This window comes from Leuciscus leuciscus (assembly GCF_965113295.1).
Source record: "Leuciscus leuciscus genome assembly, chromosome: 14".
NCBI lineage: Eukaryota > Metazoa > Chordata > Actinopteri > Cypriniformes > Leuciscidae > Leuciscus > Leuciscus leuciscus.
This window is the reverse complement of record NC_138738.1, coordinates 12,080,994-12,101,777: the sequence shown is the minus strand read 5'-3', so window position 1 is coordinate 12,101,777 and position 20,784 is coordinate 12,080,994. Positions and strand designations below refer to the sequence as shown.

The following is a 20,784-nucleotide window of genomic DNA, read 5'->3' as shown; positions in this document are numbered from 1 at the left end:
GCTTATTTTGCAAAGTTTTTTTTTTTTTTTACCAACTTTCCTTTTCTTTGTTGCTTCATATCTATTGGCAAAATACCATTACTGTGTAAATTTCTTCCAGGATTGTGAAACAGGGTTGAGTTGACTCACATCTTGAACTTCTCAAACACACGCACACATGCAGTGTTGTGTTAAAACAGTACAGCTTTGAGGCGGTGGAGGCGTGTCTGGAGGGTCTATTTTGAAAAAAACGGAGAAAAAAGACATTTGTACGCAGAGACAAACAGTGCTAAATGAAAAGGGGAACAAAGTAGGGATAGCTATAAAAATCAGGAAGGAGGTAAAAAAGAGAACCAGAGAATAGAGGATGGACGCCACAGCTGTAGCAAGGTAAGCCACTGACAGCCTAAAATAACCTTTTTTTAACTAATGAATCTTTTAACTGTGTGTTGTTGTTGTTGTTGTTGTTTTTAAATGGATGTCTGACATTCGTTCTACATTTAATTTATATATGCTTAGCTTATAGGCTATATTTGCAAATGTGCTGACACAGACAGAGATAGTTCACCTAAAGATGTAAAACCTGTCGCTATTTAGTTCCTCAAGTTGTTTCAATTCTGTATGACTTACTTTCTTCTGTGGAAGTGTTTAAGTGTTCTGTTTGGTTCATCAAAATATCTTAATTAAATGTTGGTGGGTGAACCTGCATCCCTATAATTTCTTATGAGTTAAGCACACCAAAATAATTTACTCTCATCTGGAGATAACTAAAGGATAAATAATTGTACAACTTACTAAGAAATAAAGAGCGATGTTGTTCTGAATATTTCTATGATCCGGACATGAGTGGGTATTTGCCAACCCTCCCGATTTTTCCGGGAGACTCCCGAATTTCAAAGCCCCTCCCGAAAATCTCCCGGACCGACCTTTCTCCCGAATTTCTCCCGATTTCCACCTGGACAACAATATTGCTACACCATCCGTTAAAATGAAGTTAATTCGGCCAGCCCTCATACCTGTATTTACATCCTGTTTTCGGTTGAAGTCCAAAGTAGTCGATTGTCGAGTTCACGTGCGTGATCATAGGTAACTAAACATATGCGCGTGAACTCGACAATCGACTACTTTGGACTTCAACCGAAAACAGGATGTAAACACAGGTATGAGCGCTGGCCGAATTAACTTTATCTTTCACATCTACTGCCGTCAGATTCACCCGTGTTAACTCTAAAGGAATCACTCACATGACCTATGCACTTGTAATGTAAACTTGCACTTGTAAAAGCAGGTTTAAAATATGCCCCATTGAAGTCAACAGGGTGCAAATGTTAAAAAGAGGATAACACGGTGTAGGCAACACCGATTTTTGTCATTGTTCTCTGTATTGACAGCACTCCAAATTTACAACAAAATGAGCTCAATGTTAAAATTGACCGGAGTTCTCCTTTAAGGAAATGAATTTGTCAAATAAATCCCCCCCCCCCCCCCAATTCCAAAATGACACTTTATCAATTTGTTTTACTACCAAATTACATGTAATATCTAGCCTAATTAATTTAACTTACAGTGGAATGGTTTTTTTGTGTGAAAAAATGTGATTAAATGTGAATGTAAATGTGATTTCGGGGGCAAAAGGCATTCTATTAAAATCTCCACATTTGCTGTCCATTTAGCTCAAATGTTGATTTGTGGCAGTTTTGAAGTGTGCAGTGTATTTTGAGATTTCAGAGGTGTTAAAGGCAACAGGATGTGGTATATAGTGACCTTAAATTGCGGCATCCAGTCACAGGGTCACGAAGAATAATGAAACCAGCAGCCCTTAAAGTGAAATGTCAATAAAACACTTATGTATAGCCAGGTTGTTTGCGCTACAGAAGTGTGCTTTGAGGCCACGTGGATGTTACATTGATATTTCATGAGCTTAACGTTTCGTTTCTTTTTTAGGATGTGGAACGACACCGATTATCTGAGAAATGATTCCTTTTCTTGTGCGTCGCCCTCTGTAGAGGGCTACCGTTATTTTGGCGTCCTCTTGGGATCGGCTGTGACCATTGTAGGAACCATAGGGAATATTCTGACGGTGCTCGCCTTTGCTACTGATGTCAACCTGAGGACACGTTTCAATGTTCTCATAGTAAATCTTGCCTTCGCTGACCTCCTATACTGCACCATGCTCCAACCTGTCAGTGTTGACTCGTATCTGCACCTGCACTGGAGGGGCGGAGCCACATGGTGCCAGATGTTTGGACTCCTACTGTTCCTGTCCAACAGCGTGTCCATTATAACATTATGCCTCATCGCAATGAGCCGTTACCTGGTTGTTGCGCATCGCACTACTCGCTGTGCCCGTCTGCTCCTGTCCCACCGTGGAGTGGCGGTGCTCCTCATCTCCTCCTGGGTACTGGGTCTGGTCAGTTTCGCCCCACTTTGGCCCGTCTACGTGTTCGCCCCACAAGTGTGCACCTGCAGTTTTCACCGCACTAAGGGCCGGCCCTACACCACCGTGCTGCTTTTCATGTACTTCTTCCTGGGCCTTGGTTGTGTGGGTCTTTTCTACTTTCTGATCTACCGTAAGGTGAGCGTAGCCGCCAAGGCTTTCCTGAAGTACAGGCCCAGTCGCCACTCATCGAAACGCAAGAGGGCTGAAGCCGAAGGGACGACAGATGACAGCGGGATCAGTGCCGGAGCCTCATCAACTCAAACAACTCAAAGCTGTGAGATCAGCAATGAAGGGGCGGGAGCAGAGCAGCATAAGAACAGAGCACAAGAAGGCCACACAACCACACAAGAGTCAAACAACACCATAAGTACAATTCAAAGTTCCTCAAATGGGGTAGAAACATCTTCTAAACCAGCTCCGGTAGCAATCCAGATCACTCCAGCTGCCAACTCAGGAGAGGACAATGAATTTAAACGCGTGACTCGGATGTGTTTCACAGTCTTTTTGTGTTTTGTCGGCTGCTTTGCACCATTTCTGCTGCTAAATGTTGCCGATAAGGCAAATCGCGCACCACAGGTCGTTCATATGTTTTGTGCAAACCTCACTTGGTTAAATAGTTGCATTAACCCGTTGTTGTATGCAGCCATGAACCGGCAGTTTAACCAGGCCTACAAAGACCTGCTAGGCAAAGCTTTACATCCACTAACCTGGATATGGAGAAACCGTTGGTACACAATAAGATAAGCGATAATGAATTCATTTCAATCTGAACATGACTGAAAGCTACTGCTATTAAGTGATCTTGCTCTATATATGGTCAGTGATTTCACGTATTATGCATAATGAGACATGGAGATGCACTCATTGCATATTTATTCTGAGGAGAACATTTTATTTTCGTTTTATTTTCCATTCACTTTTTATGTTGTCAGATAGCTTGCACTTTAAAATTTAGCTAGTCATGGTCCATAAGCATTTCTTTTTTTAAGTATTGGGATTTTCCAGCTCTATCAAAGATTGGAAAGAAAACGTGACATGTGGCTTTTCACTGCAAAAGCACAAAATTCCTCTTTTTTACTGATTGCACATAGGCAGAGTAATAACTATGTGTGCCACCACCACATGATTCATAATAACATAAAGAACATTGGTTACATCACGCACAAATTAACATGGACATGTAAAGCGGGGTGATGGAGAAAACAAGAACAGACATGACTCAATGCTTCATTTATTACCTCATATATGAAACCACAAAAGTTTCTTGTCCTCTTTTGCTTCCTGTGGTATTTCTGTTTTGATATATATGGTGTAAGCTGGACCTCTAACATATGAAATAAGAGGTTGAATTTTTTAATGTGTTGCACATCATGTCAGTGTTCTACAATTAAAACAAAAAAGATAACTTGTGTATTATGATTTTTCTGAATTGCTTCTTTGCTCTTGCTTGTTGTGACAGTCAAACCAAAAATTATTCAGACACCAGATATCATTTTTTATATATTTTTTTTTACTAGTGGGTGCAGGACACTATAGCTCATTTATGTAAGTGAGGATAGCAAAATAAAGTAAACTGTGACATATTATACCCAAAAATTCTTCATACAGTGGGCTACCAGTAAAATTTATAAAATTTGGAACCAAAAATTATTCAGACACTTTGACCTGACCATGTTTTGTTTAAGTGTTTTTTCTTAAATTGCTAATGCGAACTTTTTACACAACAGACTGAACAAAATTAAGCATGTCTCCGTAATTGGTTGACCTAAATTGGTATTATCTAACTGTGAACTTAAATTTAACAGCTGACAGCTATTCAACCTAATTCTTTTGTGAAACAGTCTAACAGAAGGATGACCAAAACCAGTGATTTGATAACTCTTGAGTTCTTGTCATAATTTATTACCATTTTCTAAACTATAGCGATTAAACTGTGATAATGTAAGAAATGTTGAAGGTGTCTGAATAAATTTTGGTTTGACTGTATATGAGCTGTGGCTAATCAAAGTCCCAAAGTAAACCCAGACAGCAACATAGTGTCTGGTGTGTGGAATACATTTGTACCAGATGTGGGCCGGATCTGGGCCGACACTATGTTGCTGTCTGGGAAAGTCTGTCCCGATCCCATTCTTTTCTCCTCACTTTCCTGTGTGGTTCTGTAAATAGAAACAAAGTCCAAAAGCAAAACAAAAAATGCTTTTTTTCCTGCTTTTACAGAAATAGTTTTTTTTTTATAATTTTTTTTTTATTATTATGTGTTTTTATATAATTATTTCGTCATCTTCCTCTTTTTTTTTTTTTTTGTGCTGAACTTACACACATATACAAAACCATAAATTTCACAAGTGTTCCCGACTGTCTAATCTGTAAAAAATTCCTAACACTGTAACAAATGAAGACCCATAACACATATGACGTCAAAGCTGAGGTCAAATTGAATTTAGAAATTGGAGGTCAAAATACCAGGTATCATGCTCATGGATCATCTCAGAATGGCCCACAAGAGTTGGTTATTATATTATTTGTGAATTCAATGTTTAAAAAGTCATAATACACCAATTCCAAATCTAGTTTGCAAGTGTATACGAAATGCGTGCATACAGTGGAACATGTGACAGATCTAATTTTGCCCAACTTGTTAACACAATATCTCATCACTCTATTATGAGTCTATAAAACAGTTTGCCTGATCAGATAAAGTGTCATGGTTTTCAATAAAAAAAAAAAGACATCATGACAGCCCTATATCTCTCATTAGATGTTTTATTGGAGAACATTGCACCATTGTTAACACATTTACCCATAAGAAGTCTGGCACACAGATACAAAACAAACTACAGCATGGTTTATTTTCTCGGACAATGACGGTGTATACAAAACATGGTTACATGCATTTGATACAAAGTCAAAAATTTACAACAGAAGTACTCATGGGGTAACTAAATTATTCTGCATGATAAAGCGATTTAATTGCTATGACATGGTATGTCATTTCAGTGAAAAAAAGAGCAAAAGAAACATTCATTTGGACCATTTTTTCTCCCTAAATGATTTTCAGACACTGTCTTATCTTCTTTGGTACCAAACAGATACAGCTGGATGAACACATACAGAACCTTTTATCTGTAAATTTTTTTTACAAAAAACAAAATTTGTTTGCCAAGAAATCAGAAGCATTCCGTTCTTACAAATTTCCATTCAATTGCATTTTTCTGTCATCAACAACACAGTACTACTCTTCGTATACTCATACAATCAGTGTAATTCAGATGGAAGATATTATAAAGAGATATAAAAACAATTATAAAGTGTTTTCTCCAACAAGATAAAGCTCAAAAGAATATGCATTCAACTGGGGTAACAGAACATTTGAACTTAATTCAACTTTCAAAATAATAGAAAATGTAAGGGTCTATATTATCCTTTCCATTTTGAGAGAAGTTAATCACAGTATCTGACTAATCAAAACTTTGTAATAGATGACTATTTAAAATATATTTTTAATATAAGCAAAAGGTGCAAAAGCAAAGCATTCGGGTACTTTTCTAGTCTCAATAGTGGTTTTACCAAATAGAAAAGGATCATAAAAGACAAAAAAAGTGCCTCGAATCCTAGAGTAAAAAAAACATAATCCTGTTCATCAAAAAAACAGTGATTAGACATTCATCATTTACATTAAATGTTTTTAGACAAAAATAAATTTTAAGGTAGAATTTAGTGCAATGCAGCAAAGAATAAACTTGTTTTACTATTAAAAGACTACAATCATAGTAGTCAACGTTGGTGCCTTTAAATGTAAATTATAACATTTAATCCAAGCACTGTATCTCTTTTAAAGTGCTCTTTTTTAAAATGCAAAGACATTTTTCCAGTGTTTTTAAAACTTCCACTGGTTTCACTGCTTTGTTCGCACTGAGAAATCCCACCACAGACATGAAATGCTTTTAAAACATTAGCTCATGCTGCCTGATTCACATTACTAAAGGTGTTTGACACATTAATAAAGTATATCGCTTTCACTATCAAATCTCCTCCATCCAGTAAGGCCCAGTTCATTCGAATAGAAGAATACAAACTGTCATTCCAACCTGCATAAAAGGTGATCATTTACTTGGACCATAAAAGCATGATCAATACTTGAATCAAATATGAAATATGTATTATTATTTTTTTTTGACATAAAAAAATTCAACTCTGTGATCTCTAAACAAATGTGCTATTCACCCAAGACAAACATGCTCTGATATTGTTTGAATTATTATCAATAAAACTAAATTTCCAGCTTATTTTTATAGGGACAAATATTTAGTAGCAGCTAACGAATGGTAGGGTCAGATCAGTTTTTTTGGACGTGGATGGGCATCTACGCCTAGTCAAAGGCTTTACTCTGAGAATAGACACGCAAGTAACAGATAAATGGACATACAGATTTACACATTAACTGGATGAAGAAATAATGAAATCAGTAAAGAAAATGAACTAATAAGCTTAGTATTTTGCATCTCTACTTGATACTTATTTACAACATAAATCAGAGCTACGGAAAACATGATATGGCTTGACAGATTAGTTTTGGCTAACCTCACGGGTCATGAATCAAATTCAGGGGGTCAGCGGCATGTTAGGATAGCCAAAGTCTTGAAAACCATGGATGATGTCCTCTGGTGTAGAATGCTCTGAGCTATTTAGCAAGTTTTGAGTGTTTATAAACTCTTGCAATGTGTATTGAACATCAGTATCTGGAGAGACTGCTTCTTTAAGGATATCCATGCTACTCTCTAGAATGTTTTGTTGGCAGAATGATGAATCAATGGGGGAAGCAAGTTGAGGAAATGAATCTTGAAAAGTACTCTCGACATCAATGTCCAACATGCTGTTAAGCAGAAATGAATCAATGGTAGAGCTGGAGAGCATTGGAGACTTCTCAGGCCATTGGAGGAAGCTGTCATCATCACCCGCCTCAGAAAATGAAGGAGGATCTTTCAAAGATGAAGGAGATGGCACAGCAAGAGACACATGTTATAAACCCAATAACTGCATTACAATAATAACAACTTATTATGATGCTATTTAAAGGAGAACTCTGTAACTCTAGCGAACTCTAGTCACTTCTTCGCTGATTTTCCCTTTTGTTGTCGCATGTTTTCCCCACGAGCTCCCCCTACAGCTGTGGGGGGGCGTATATTTCACAACACAGTCGTAAAAAACTCACTTGCGGCGGCCTCCTCCCCCTCTCTACCGCTGCTCATGTGCGTTTGTTTTGATCGGAGCAAGCCAACTGTATCGTGTGGAACTATGTCTACCGAGGTGAGTAATCTGGTAATACATCATACATGCGTGTGTGTTTATGTCGAATTGTCGTAAAGCAATTTGTGTTTCGCGCTCGTTCTCGTTCTAGTTCTCGCTTCTCACGAGACTTCCAATTTCACTTTGCCGGGACGGCAGTGCGCAAGTTGCAAGGTTGGTTTTCCGCCTGGGAACGCTGGGGGGAGCGGGGAAAGTCACCAATATCACCAGAACAGGTTGTTTAACCATCCAAATGATTTCTAGACAGTTTTATTAAGTTAAAAAAGTTACCAAGTTCTCCTTTAACTTCACTCTTAAAAATAAAGGTTTTCACAGTGATGCCATTGAAGAACATTTGGGATCCCCAAAGTAGCTTTCAGTGAACAGTTATTAAAAGAATTTGATTTCTTAGTGTGAAGAACATTTTAATAATCTTATAAACCTTTTTGAGTGATGAAAAGGTTCCATGGATGTTAAAGTGTTAGGAATTTTTTTTCAACAGCATTAGGGATGCACAATATATCAGTACCACACCGGTTTTTAGTCGATATAAGAGTATTTTAATTTTTTTTATTCATCAAAGAGTGGATATTTTGCTTATTTCCCCTATTTGTACATTAAGATTACATTTGCCGTCATCTAATGCTCACTTAAAGTTCATCTTCAAAAACGCAAAAGAAAATGTATAAGAATGTTAAAATGTAGTCTAATATTTAACAAATCTCAAAAATCCATTTTTATACTTTGAAAACAGTATTTTATACAGTAAATTATAATATAAACGTAAAAACAACTCATTGTCGTTTTATGTTTTGCTATCAATTTAGTCAAAACAGTGGAGAATTTTAATATCGGCTATTAATCAGTTATCGGCCATAACATGGAGGGGGAAACCAGGTTCATCCCTACATGTGACATGCAACATGCCAAAAAAAGTTAAATCTTTAAAAAACGACAATGATTTAATAAAACGTGTAATGTAATCTTTAGCAAATCTCAAAATTAATATTAATTTTTCATACTAATATAAACATTGTAGTTTTTGTGTTTTACTATTAATTTATTTAGACAAAACAGTGGAGTATTTTAATATCAGCTATTTATCAGTTAGTGGCAATAGCGTGAAAAAAAAACAGCTTATGGATTTCAGTGCATCCCTCCTTGCACATGCAACCTCAAGCTTCCATTCACATACATCAGTGATACTGTAATGGTTAGATTTGTGTTATTGAAACAGAAAAACCACAGTCACAGCCCACCACACACACAGAAGGTCCCTTTGTGCACTGTCAATCAAATGCACTTGGGTAGGGAAGAGTAGGAAAGAGAGAATCTTAACAAGTTTTTAGACTTGATTGAGCCTCTGAATGAAAGAGAAGCATTTATAAAGGCTTTTCATTACACATTCTATTCATCAGAAAGCGTTTTGCCATCAAGACACATCTGGTGATAATCCAGTGAGTGAGAGGCAGGTTGAGCCGATTAGTTTCGGAGGGGCAGTGGAGGCAGGACTCACCTCTGTCCTGTGGGGACAGGTCAGACACTGGCCCCTCTCCGACGCTTGTACATCCGTTCCTACTGCAACCAAGCACAGAGCACTCCAGTAAACCAGCAGAACAGCCATCTCAGTGTCTACTCATACCATAATCTTACAGCACAACTGTTCGCTTATAAACTTCATAACATCACATGTATGGTAGACTTTTCCCCAAATAATACGGTATTGTTGTAACGTTATGAAATCTGTTAGGCCACAATGCGACCCTCACGTCATCACGACATCTAGTGTTAACCTGCATACACAGGCAGTGATAGAAAGTATGGCAAGGTACATCTTGTTCTTAAGGCCCAGATATACTTTATTTTCCACGTTCTGCTCCCTCTCGCGGACATCAGTGGACGGTGCTGATGACAAAAATTACATCACACACACACTGTCTGCGAGCCGGAGCGGAATGCGGACAAGGGAAATATTTTCACCTTTACTAATCTAGTACCACCTCAAGACTCTGAATGTTAAAATCATGTACCTGGATGTGTGCGAGACCAATTCCTAATTGGTCTTTTTTCTTTTCTTTTTTTTTTTTTACTGTATTTTACTTGTATTAAGTCTTAGCTACAGTGGCTGTTTGGTTGATATGATGAGAATCCTTTCAGTTCATTAAAATCTTATCAGTAAATATTACTGAAAGGCTGAAAAACTGTTTTTTCCCCCCCACTACATCACCCAGCCCACAATATGAACTTAAACCTCATCATAACACCATACAATATGATTAATGCATTAAACACCAGCACTATACAGCACATGTGCACTGTCACAAATATTACCTATAGCACACAACCTCACATGCTTTTGAAATTATTTGCATGCACACAACACACAAATTTAAACCAATAAACAAATCAAAACAGGACTTACTCTTTAGAGACAAAAACCAGTTTGGTTTTGAGGTACCTCAGGTACGGATTCTCCTCTGAAACAAAACATCACAAGATCAAGAAAATTATTTTGTGGTTAAGTAAATACAGCATAAGCAAAGCTTTTATTACATTCTACATTAGCTCAAGTGCGAGCTGGGAAGAAATATATTATATATTCCTTTTGGAAAAAGAAATCTAACATCATTTTTTACATGGCTGTGTGGATGTATACAGCTGTTTTTAGCAGTAACATAAATTGAGCAAAAGCCTTTCCCAGTTCAAATCTAAGTTGACATACATTGCATTGAACATTAACTTTTTTTGTGACCCTAATAGTGAAAGTTGTAAATAGATGTTGCCATTAGGTAAACACCAAACTAAATGCCCATAAAAATACAATGTATGCCTCCCTTAATTAGACTTGGGGAATTGCAAAAAAAAATGCACCACATTCTCAATAAATAATTCACCTCCAGTCTTTTCACTGTAGTATTTGCCAAAGGCCTGGTCTTTAGGAGTGTTTGGGTAAAGGTAACACAATGGGTTAACTGGAACGTTTTCTGCTACCATGATCCGAAAGTTGGAGATGATTTCAGGTAAAGCAATCTGCTTCAGGTCAGTACTGATAAATGGCTTCACTGTTTGCACGCTCGGATTGCCTAGCAAAAAAAGAAGGTGTGTATTCAGTCCGACATTCACTGGGCTTTGTGATTTCAGAGATTGAACAATGTCTTAGAGAAGTATATCTTTTTATGACATGTTTTACCATCGTTAGAGTACTGCACCCAGCTGAACGTGATTCCACCATCTTTGATACTTTCGCTAAAACGCAACAGGAAAGTGCCGTTCTGCTTCTTCTTCAGTAAAACTCTCTCCTTCCCCTTGCTGACAAAACCCATTATAGAGCTACAGAAACAAACATACTTGTGTTGAAATAAAAAACACACTTTCTTTGTGTTGAAAACTTGATTTTCACAGTCTATCTATAGGATTCATACCCATCACTCCACAGGTCTGACAAGTAGCCTTTAACCAGGTTTAGAATTCCATCCAGCCACACCCACAGGGTGAAGTTTGTATCAGGGAGGTTCTCCTAAAACACACACAGACAACAATGAGTAAACAAAACACTCATGTGTCAGTATCTGGCATTTCACAAAGAGCTACATAACTGTGTTCATCTGTTCTTACCTTACTGAACTTGGCCCAGGGTATCGTACAGTGGTCATAGCTCTGTTGTTTACCTGATAAGAAATATTACATCATTAACAAACACCAGATTACTTTATGGCCTTAATATTACTTTACATAATATGGTCTATTAATGCATGAAAGGGGTTGATGTGTGCATACCAAAGAGCTTGATGGCGAGAGTTTCCAACTTGTCACTGTCTAGACCACGCTTCCCAGAGGAGAGAAACTGCCAACTCAGCATTTCCCCAAACTGTGCCCAGGAGGCCGGAGGAGAGCCTTCAAAAAACTTGATGTTCTAGTGATGCAAATAATAATAATAATTAAAAAACAGATTATTTTATGATGATTAAGGCTAATTATTATCCAAGAGTAACTCCTGCTCCTGACCTTGGGATCTGAACAGAGCATGTTGAACCATAGAACAGACGCCCAGGCGCTCTGCTGCTGACTGGAGTTTGAAATCACCACAACAGGAAGAGAAGAGGTCTGAAAGAAAAAAGGAAGTATGGTTATAAAAATTGTAGAGCCAAATCTCTGGAATATTCAAACTTCCCTGAGAATGCTTTGAATGAGGAAAAGACATCTCACCTCCAAAGAGACAGACATGCCTTGATAGTCAAACTGCGTCTGAAAGTTTATATTGTGTAGTTCTTCAGTCACACTCAGAGATAGCTGCAGGAAACACACAACACGATTTATACACATGCATACAAACAGAACTCTACTTATTAGTTGGTCACTCAATTCTACTTGTTTTAATTAACTACTAAATAATAATAATAATAATAATAATAATAAGGAAATCAACTATTTTGTGGAATTATTATCTTCAGCACTGTAATCAAATTTGTTTTATTAGGAGTAATGGGCCTTTCACACAGGACGCGGTATGCGCGGCGCTTGCCGCTGGGTTCTGCGTTGCCCTTCAGATACAACGCGATTTGCGCTGCGCTATGACGTAGGCGGAGTTTTAAAAACTTTTAGCGGGAGCTCTATTACGTCTGTTGTTCCTCCTTTCGGTCAGCAGCAAACAATGTATCTGTCCCGTTCTACATTTATAATGTTACAAAAGATTCTATTTCAGATAAATGCTGTTCTTTTGAACTTTCCATTCATAAAAATGTAAATAACGGTTTTCAACAGTGATAATAATCATAAATGTTTCTTGAGCATCAAATCCTCATAAAATACTGATTTGTGAATACAGCTTTCCTGACGATGTCCCTATACGACCTCAAACTTGTATCGTACAGCACAGGAAATTCCGACACACACAAGACTAGACGTTCATCCATTTTGATTTCCGTGCTTGTTTGGATCCCCCGATTCTATTGGCTGCGCTGGTAATCGTCACAGAGCGCAGCGGCAAAAGTTGAACTATTTTGAACTTTGACCGCGGCGTGCGCGCGAGCTCGCCAATGATGCGCACCGCTGCGGTTGCGCTTTGGTCGCATACCGCGTCCTGTGTGAAAGGCCCATAACTCTAGGATGTTTTCACACCTGGCTCATTTTGACTGCACATTTTCTCCCGTAGTTCAGTTCAATTCATTAGGCATATATGAAAATAGTTTGCTTGTGGTGAAAAAGCAATCGGACTCAATGTACCAACAAATCGAGCTGTATCAGTTAAGAGTGGGAATCAAGCCTTAGGCTACGTTCACACTGCAGGGCTAAATGCTCAATTCCGATTTTTTGAAAAAAATCGATTTTTTTGCAAGGCCGTTCACATTTCCAATTAAATGCGACCTTTTGTGATCTCCTGTGTGAACGTGAAATGACCCAGAAGTGACCCGCATGCGCAGAAGAGTACTCAACGGTCAACGACGTCACTTGTTGTTTGCGGAAGTAGGCAAGTAGCCAAACTTTAACTGTGATTCTCTCTCTCACACACACACACACGAGCGCGCGCAGCGACCGTTACACAAGAGCCAGACAGCAGCCGCTGACCTATCTAATATCAGATTCAGCACAAATAAGTTAACATAACGTATATATAATGGCCGTGGGATTTTTTTTTATTATTATTAACGGGCTCGTCGAGGTCGACCCGTTCGGCAGATTTACCTCAGCTCGACGAATATGCAGTCCGTTTTCAAACCGACGACTACTTCAACGCAGAATTATGACGTTTTCCGCGTATCAATGACGTGCGGGTCGGATACATGCGACCTGGCCGTTCAGACTGAAGTCGCATTTCAAAAGATCGGATATGTATCGGATTTGGGACCACATACCCAAGTGGCCTGGGTCGCATTTGAAAAGATCGGATCTGTGTCGTTCAGACTGTCATGAAAAGATCAGATACAGGTCGCATAGGGGCAAAAAAATCGGAATTGGGTCGTTTCAGCCTGCAGTGTGAACGTAGCCTTATATACATTGGTTTGTGTGTTTAACGACAGCTAGTCAGTCTTGTCAATCCATCTTTACTGGCTGACCGCTTTAACAGGTGCACTCTGACCAATGAAAGAACAGTGTTATGCACATGTGACTTGCATAAACACATTTTGGGTAAGTTTTGAAATGCACCAAGTGAAGGAGAAATGCAATATTGTAATAATTAAGGTCCGTGTTTTGGAACAAAGCAAAAGATCTACAGATGTGGAAACACCCTTAATCAGTATTGACTCTAAAAACCAGTTTTGTTTCTGTTACTAACTGCTGGTTTTATGTTTGCTACATGCAGCAATGTAGTTTCTAGCAAATATTATTAACAATCTCCTTAAACTCACATCATTGATTCCTTTTCCTCCACCACCAACTTTCTGATCTTTCAACGTCTGTGAAAAAAAAGAAACAAATCACATACACAATTCTTTAACTTTTTATTACCTCTTTATATTTATATCACTTGTCTACCCAGTTATAAATATCTCAGATGATGTTGTTGTGCATTCACTTAATATCAACTCACCAAATGTCTGAAATCAGCGACCATGCCCCCGTTCGTACTCTCAGCCATGTTAAGGGCTTTACTCGAAGTGCCCAGCACATTAAACCTACGAAACCTACGATAAACACGTATTCATGAATTTCTGGTGGGAGGCGTGATGAGGGAAGTGTGTGTTCAGAACGCATGTATGGAAACACTCACCCTTTCATTTGTGAGACAGTGCTGAAACAAAAGATGGAGAGAGGGATGAGAGTAAGAATTCAGAGTCCTAACCACCAACAGACTAATTTAAAACTATATCAAACCACACAACCCTTACAAGCAAACGCATTCTCACATATGATTCAGATTGTACCTAATGAAGAAAGTAAGAGAGACAGTGATCTTACTTGTCAATAGAAACAGACACCTTCATAACATGGTTGAGTTCAGGAACTTTATACAGGAACCTGTAGAGAGGAGAATGACTGTCCTTTCAGGTCTGTGAGGGCATTTTTTTTCTGCATTTCTATCTCATCAACCCAAACTAAATATTTTAAATAAAATATATGATAAAAATATATATGGAAAAGCTTAAATGGGTGAATTCTTTTTAAAAGGTAAATAAAGTAGTCAACATTTGAAGTGGATCAAAACCTTTTTATCAAAGTTATACATGAATTTTGAACAATACCCATTCTTGTCTTGGGACATCTTTGAGTAACTTTTTTGATCCACTTCAAATGTTGACTACTGTATATTAATAACCTATTAAAAAAAACAAAAACAAAACTGTACAAGATTTTTTTCTGTTTAGCGCAAATTTACAATTTATTCAGGGCACAAATTTCTGCTTGGGGCTGTGTGTCATAATTTGAAAAATAAAATTCTTAACCGAAATATTTCCTTTGTATTTGAGTCATTACATTCACCCCAGGCACATGTATGCAAATGTAACAAAGATTTGGTTACATAAACAGGTCTGTGCATGCATAATAAAGACACAATTATTCAAAAGCAGTACTGACATTTGCACGAGAGTAGGTCACTTTCACAAATATTTAAAAGTACTTGGTTCCTCACAAAGTACTTAGTTCCTAAGTAAAGGATTAAGTCCTATGTACAAGACAATACACTATAATGAATGTGCATATTCTCAAATTTCATAATGTTTAAAAGGATATACCCCTGTCCCAAGCAATGTAAGACAAAAAAAGCATCTACATCCATCATTATTGTTTTAAATAGAAGCAATACTGGTATACACTATTTTACAGGTGGTGTGTAATGTTGCGGAAATGTCAGAGCCTGACCTGACTTTGACTGAGAACTGGACACTTGTGCGCAGCACTAGGGGGCCTCGTCCTTGGGGCATGGATGGCTGAGTCTCTACAACAAATGAGCTAACAACACACCAACAAATAATTAAGTGTACATGCATGAAGAGAGAGTAATGGATATGCTGCGTATGTGTTTGAGTATACCTCTTAATCAGGTTAGTCAGCAGAGTGTCCACTTTACTCTTTAAAGAGGGTTTAAGGACTGGGATGGGGTCATTTGCGTAGGTCATCTTCCCAAGCAGCTCATCAAGCTTCTGTAAGAACTTCTGCAGCTGGAACATGCACTCTATAATCTGAGTGAACCTGTCAAAGGCCAATAATGGCTTAAAAACAGATCCAAATGGTGTTCGTACAGACAATTGATCAGAGAAGTTCTTGTGCCATTACCATTTCTCTAATTGTTCCAGACTTGTATCATCAGGAGCCCCAATGCAGGACTTCTGTTGTCTCCGCTTCCAGTCCACCAGTTCCTCATCTATGAGCACTGAGCTTAGACCATCAGCAGCATCCAACGTAGCCGTGATATCAGACAGGAAGTTCTGAGACAATGATACGAGAGAAGTTGGGTCAAGAAACATAATGCTATTGTCATTTAAAAAAAAATGTTTTTATATATTACTATTTAGATTTCATTTTTAGTTTTTATTTAATTCCAGTTAGTAATTTTAGTGTTTCAACTTAACCTTGTTTCAGTTAGTTTCCATTAATTTTCATTTAACAAAACTGCTTTTCTAGTATTAGGTGTAATTAAAGGGGTGGTATAATACCCTTTTCACAAGATGTAAAATAAATCTATGATGTCCCCAGAGTGTGTGTGTGAAGTTTTAGCTCAAAATACCCAACAAATATTTTTATATAGCAAGTTAAAGTTGTCATTTTGAGGGTTAGCAAAAATGCACCGTTTTGTGTCTGGCCCTTTAAATGCAAATGAGATGCTGCTCAGGTTTCAAGAGCTTGTGTGTTAGCAGCTCCGGTTACCTCACGCAGACACACACTAAAATTACAGAAACTGTTCTGCCTTTTATGTTTAAACTGAGTCAGACAAAGATGTACAAATTATGTACATTTTAGGGTTGGTGATGTCACTAACTCGGAGGAATGTCGTGTAGTCCATACCAGCCGTTTGTTGTAGTCCTTAAAAAACGATTTCTTTAAATGCAAATATCTCCCTTTGCTTTGAACTTTGCAGATGTTGTTTATGCTCAAACAGCAACATTACACACTAACTAAAGTTAGAAAAGTGAAATCATACTCAACCACCCCTTTAACAATAATAACCATAAATAGTATAGAATAGAATAGATCAGACGTGCACAAAACAATTTGCCCACCTTTCTGCACTTATCGAGTGCATTGAGCATCTTCTGAAGCCCTTCTACTTGCTTGTTCTTCTCTTCCTTTGTGCAAGCTAAACACACATATACATACACATATATTAATACCACGACAGATAATGAAATCAATGACAGTGTGTTTAAGAGTGCGGAGCCTCACAGTCCATTTTGTGTGTTTGAAATTTAAAATCAAACTCATCCTGCTGCTCCTCCAAAGACCTTATGCTGTGCTCCATCACCTGCCAAAAGAAAAAAATAATCATGCTCTTGAACAAACACACACATACAAGCAGATACACACAAACACACACACACACACCTCTACTTTGATCTTGAGTTCTTTTAATCTCTTTTCCATTTGTCTCTGGCTCTCCAACTCCATTGTAACCGTCTGAACCTGCAACGTCTGCACCTGAAACATTGAGAGAGAGAATCAGAATATGCTGATGGTGATGTTGATAATAAGGGTGATGATGATGATGATGATGATGGACACTTTAAGGTACTGACTTGCTGTGCAAGCTCTGCATCATTCAAGATCTCTTTCTCCTTCACCAGGAACCAGTTGATAATAGCAGCAAGAGTATAGGGCTCCTCTTGGTACTTCTGCAAACAAGATAATGTGACCAATGATCCCACAGCTGTCACTGATTAACCCAGCAGTTTTCTAAATAGCTCATAACTACAACAATAATCATAACCATAAAGTTATATAAATGGAAAAAAAGAGCAATTTTTTCCAGTTGATGAAAAATAAAAACATTGAGGAGCAGCTTGATGACGCCATGAATGAGTGGAATCATGTGAGTTGCTGTCTTAACCTCCACAGCCAATGGAAAGCAATCCGACGGGACTCAGGCAGAAATCCTGCTCATGGATGAGCTAATGTATTAAAATTGTAATAACGCTACTGTGGTATGAAGCAGGGCAGGGCCCAGAGCCATTTTACGTTGCTGTTTTTATTATGCTTATATGACGCAGTAAGCCGCTGTTGTTTATGTTTATTAACGTTTAAAGTTACGCTTAACATCTGGCTCCTTCTTGCCTGAACTTGAACACAAAGTTCAAGTTCAGGCAAGAAGGAGCCGGATGTTAAACAGTTACAGTTACATTTGAACACTAAAATTCAAATTATTTTATTTCATTCAAATGAAACAGCTGCAAGTGCTGAATTACTACTCATTCAGGTCACTTTATTTGACGTATTAAAATTGTGGGGTAACAGCACTGTTTTACTAGGTCAAAACAATCATACTAAAAACACATTTGATTTGAGTGTGTTGAAACCTGAAAGTCATGTTATAACGTTACTCTGTGCGTTAGCTCAGTATGGTATGCGTCACGGGTGGCCGTAATAGATAGCACGAAAAAAGATAGAAAACAAAAACAGTCTCAGGAGATTGTAGGAGCAAACGTTAAGACAACCACTTTTAACATAGACAATACTGGACAAAGGAACAGAATGAAACTCAGGCCTTAAATACATGAGGAATGTAATCAAGGTGAACAGAAACAGGTGTGTGGAAACTAATTAACAGCCAGGGAAACTTATGGGCGGTACACATTGTACGATTTTGGGCTGTCCCAGACGAAAGATGACCAATCGTGGTGATTTCTGTGGTCGTGGCTCCTAAATGGTGGTCCTACATTGTACCGTGAGAGAGGTTCAAAGACGGCCTTTGTCACAGGTTTAGTTGGTTAAAATGGCTGATTTCTCCGGATTTAGACGTTATTGGAAATATTTGGGATAATGGAAGTACACCAGTTAACAAAATAACATTGTTCTAGTGGTTTTGGGGTATTTTAAATCCAAAAATCTTACATATTGTGCCTTTAAAGCGTGTGCTGCAATTATGCTCACAGCGCACTTACTTGCGTCACATTATCGTCAATTGGTGTGGATGATAACATACTGTACAGTAGTTGAGGTTATAGTTATTTTTCTTGGTGTGAACAGGACTTAAGTCTATCAGTATAGTTTTTGTTTAGCATGTTTAGTATTTTCTTCAGAAATCCAAGGAGGGCATCAGGAATGATGCTTTTGGCAGCAGAAGTACACTTACCTGAAAGTTTTGTTTGTAGCGTCTGAAATTACGCTGCAATAGGAAACTATCTTTCTCTTGCGCAAAACGACTGAACTGGTTGTCCAGATTCTCCAAAAGCACCTGAAACAGGAACGCGGCTTGGGAAGAGTCCCGAGAAGCACGCTCCCTGCAACACACACAGACAGACACATTACTTGTAATGCCAGGTTGACGCTCCTTGATGCAGTTTATTTGCATCTCTTTATCCATGGTTTATTAATACATTCTGGAATTGAGAGTTATAAAAAAAAACAATCTGCAGACTTCTTGCACTCACCAGTCCTGGGCCTCGATCCAGGATGCCAAGAAATGTCTCACTTCCATTGGGAATTCATCTCCGTTGTACAGATCAAAAGCCCTCTGCGAATACACTGTATCCAGCTGCTGCAATCGCTCCCACTGTGTCATCCTACAAAATAAAACAGATTTCATGTCTGCTGATAGGTTAAATGATGCCTTGTTACAGAACTGGGACTGACCTGTTCTCTCTAATCTTTAGAAGTGAGATGCTTGAGTTTAAGCACCATTAACAGTGGTTATTTTCAAATACAAGTCATGGTGAGAAAATTCCAAATTCTGAGTTTGGAAGTTGGAACACAAAATAATAGTGTATGGTATTAATGTAAAATATGATGAGACTCATCAATGTGAATTTTAAAAAAAATCTAAAGTCAAATGAGTTTTCTGATTTGCTGTGAATCTGATTTTTTTGTGGATTTCATTTGCTCTTTAGGTCCACTGTAAAACTGATCTTTATGGTGCTTTTTTTTTTTTTGGCCAAGTAACAATTGTTCTTGTATAAAAAACACTGTTTTCTTCGAAAAGTACTTTGTTTTGATGGAAATAAAACATAAGTTTGAGTAAACAATTAATTACAGAACTTTAAAAAGAAATCAACATTGATAGTAATAAAAAGAAATGTTTATTGAGTACAGAATCAGCATACTTGAATGATTTCTGAAGGATCATGTGACCCTGAAGACTTGAATTAATGGCTGCTGAAAATTCAGCATTGCCATCACAGGAATAGATTTGGACTATTTCACGTATTCAATTGGTAGACAAATTAAACTAACTAGTGAGAGTGTAAAAGTGTTTACAGGGCCAAAAAATGAAAAACATTAACGTTACATACACTCTGGCCCAGCAGTAATAAAGTTCTCCACACCTGCACACTCCTCCTCAAACAACAGCGGAAAAACTGAGTCAAGAATTGCGTTTCTAATCATGCGAAGACAAAACGTGATACCTCGTCATAATAATGATAAAGGCTACTATATACAGTAATCGCAACCTAGGTTTAGGCCTAGGCCTAGACATTTGACAGCATAGTGATGTTTATGTTGCAAAGTAATGAGCACCTCATTGTAAATAAGTTACGTTAGCATGTAAGTTGATTATCAATAACTTACCTGAAACAATCGTCTACACTTTTGAAGAAATGATCCTCAAATATTAGTCTTATAAAGCGCCTTTTGCAGGCATACACAGGAAAGACAAGAACACAGCACTAGACCGAACATCAGCTGGCGAGTAAATAAACACACTTCCAGCGCTTCTCAGGAAACGGACGGCTGTTCTATAAACCTCCCTCTGCTGTCCATTTCTGCTTCCAACGCGATGATCTTTAGCCCACCCACTGAATCATGAAGTCCCGCCCATTTACTTACGTATGAAACCCTCGCGTTCGTTCATTGGCGCGGACAGGCACACTGGCCACCACCATTGGTTGAAGCACCCGCCAATGAAATTCTTCACAACGGAGGGGTTTTAGTAGAACAGCAGCAGAAACGAAACTCACGATGTCTCTTCTGGCATTCCGAGAAATTACGAA

At 38.1% G+C, this 20,784-nt stretch overlaps 2 protein-coding genes across 3 annotated transcripts; one reads left to right on the top strand and one right to left on the bottom strand.

The window, feature by feature from the left end:
* The first annotated feature begins 183 nt into the window (after positions 1-183).
* gpr84 (G protein-coupled receptor 84) lies at positions 184-5,554 on the top strand. Its single transcript, XM_082137275.1, has 2 exons — positions 184-369; positions 1,924-5,554. The coding sequence occupies exons 1-2, from the start codon at positions 347-349 to the stop codon at positions 3,161-3,163; spliced, it is 1,263 nt and encodes a 420-aa protein (XP_081993401.1). The 5' UTR covers positions 184-346; the 3' UTR covers positions 3,164-5,554.
* On the bottom strand, positions 5,165-20,520 carry stat2 (signal transducer and activator of transcription 2). Of its 2 annotated transcripts, none has more exons than XM_082137236.1 (24): positions 20,363-20,520; positions 19,228-19,359; positions 18,930-19,077; positions 17,377-17,472; positions 17,186-17,278; positions 17,027-17,105; positions 16,864-16,940; positions 15,920-16,071; positions 15,677-15,835; positions 15,506-15,595; positions 14,603-14,662; positions 14,415-14,435; positions 14,235-14,328; positions 14,053-14,100; positions 11,912-11,995; positions 11,711-11,809; positions 11,483-11,618; positions 11,321-11,373; positions 11,128-11,222; positions 10,896-11,035; positions 10,600-10,788; positions 10,128-10,182; positions 9,222-9,283; positions 5,165-7,398 (listed from the first exon to the last, which is right to left on the bottom strand). In XM_082137236.1, the coding sequence occupies exons 2-24, from the start codon at positions 19,356-19,358 to the stop codon at positions 7,022-7,024; spliced, it is 2,538 nt and encodes an 845-aa protein (XP_081993362.1). In that variant the 5' UTR covers position 19,359; positions 20,363-20,520; the 3' UTR covers positions 5,165-7,021. The 2 variants fall into 2 exon arrangements, with proteins under 2 accessions (XP_081993362.1, XP_081993363.1); XM_082137237.1 differs by having other exon boundaries at positions 9,222-9,280.
* Positions 20,521-20,784: the final 264 nt, after the last annotated feature.

Coding starts and splice junctions, on each gene's coding strand:
- gpr84 (XM_082137275.1), top strand. CDS start 347: ATGGACGCCACAGCTGTAGCAAG. Junction 370..1,923: donor GACGCCACAGCTGTAGCAAG/GTAAGCCACTGA, acceptor TTTCTTTTTTAG/GATGTGGAACGACACCGATT.
- stat2 (XM_082137236.1), bottom strand. CDS start 19,358: ATGACACAGTGGGAGCGATTGCAGCAGCTGGATACAGTGTATTCGCAG. Junction 16,072..16,863: donor CACTCGATAAGTGCAGAAAG/GTGGGCAAATTG, acceptor TCATTGTCTCAG/AACTTCCTGTCTGATATCAC. Junction 11,223..11,320: donor CCTGGGCCAAGTTCAGTAAG/GTAAGAACAGAT, acceptor TGTGTGTTTTAG/GAGAACCTCCCTGATACAAA.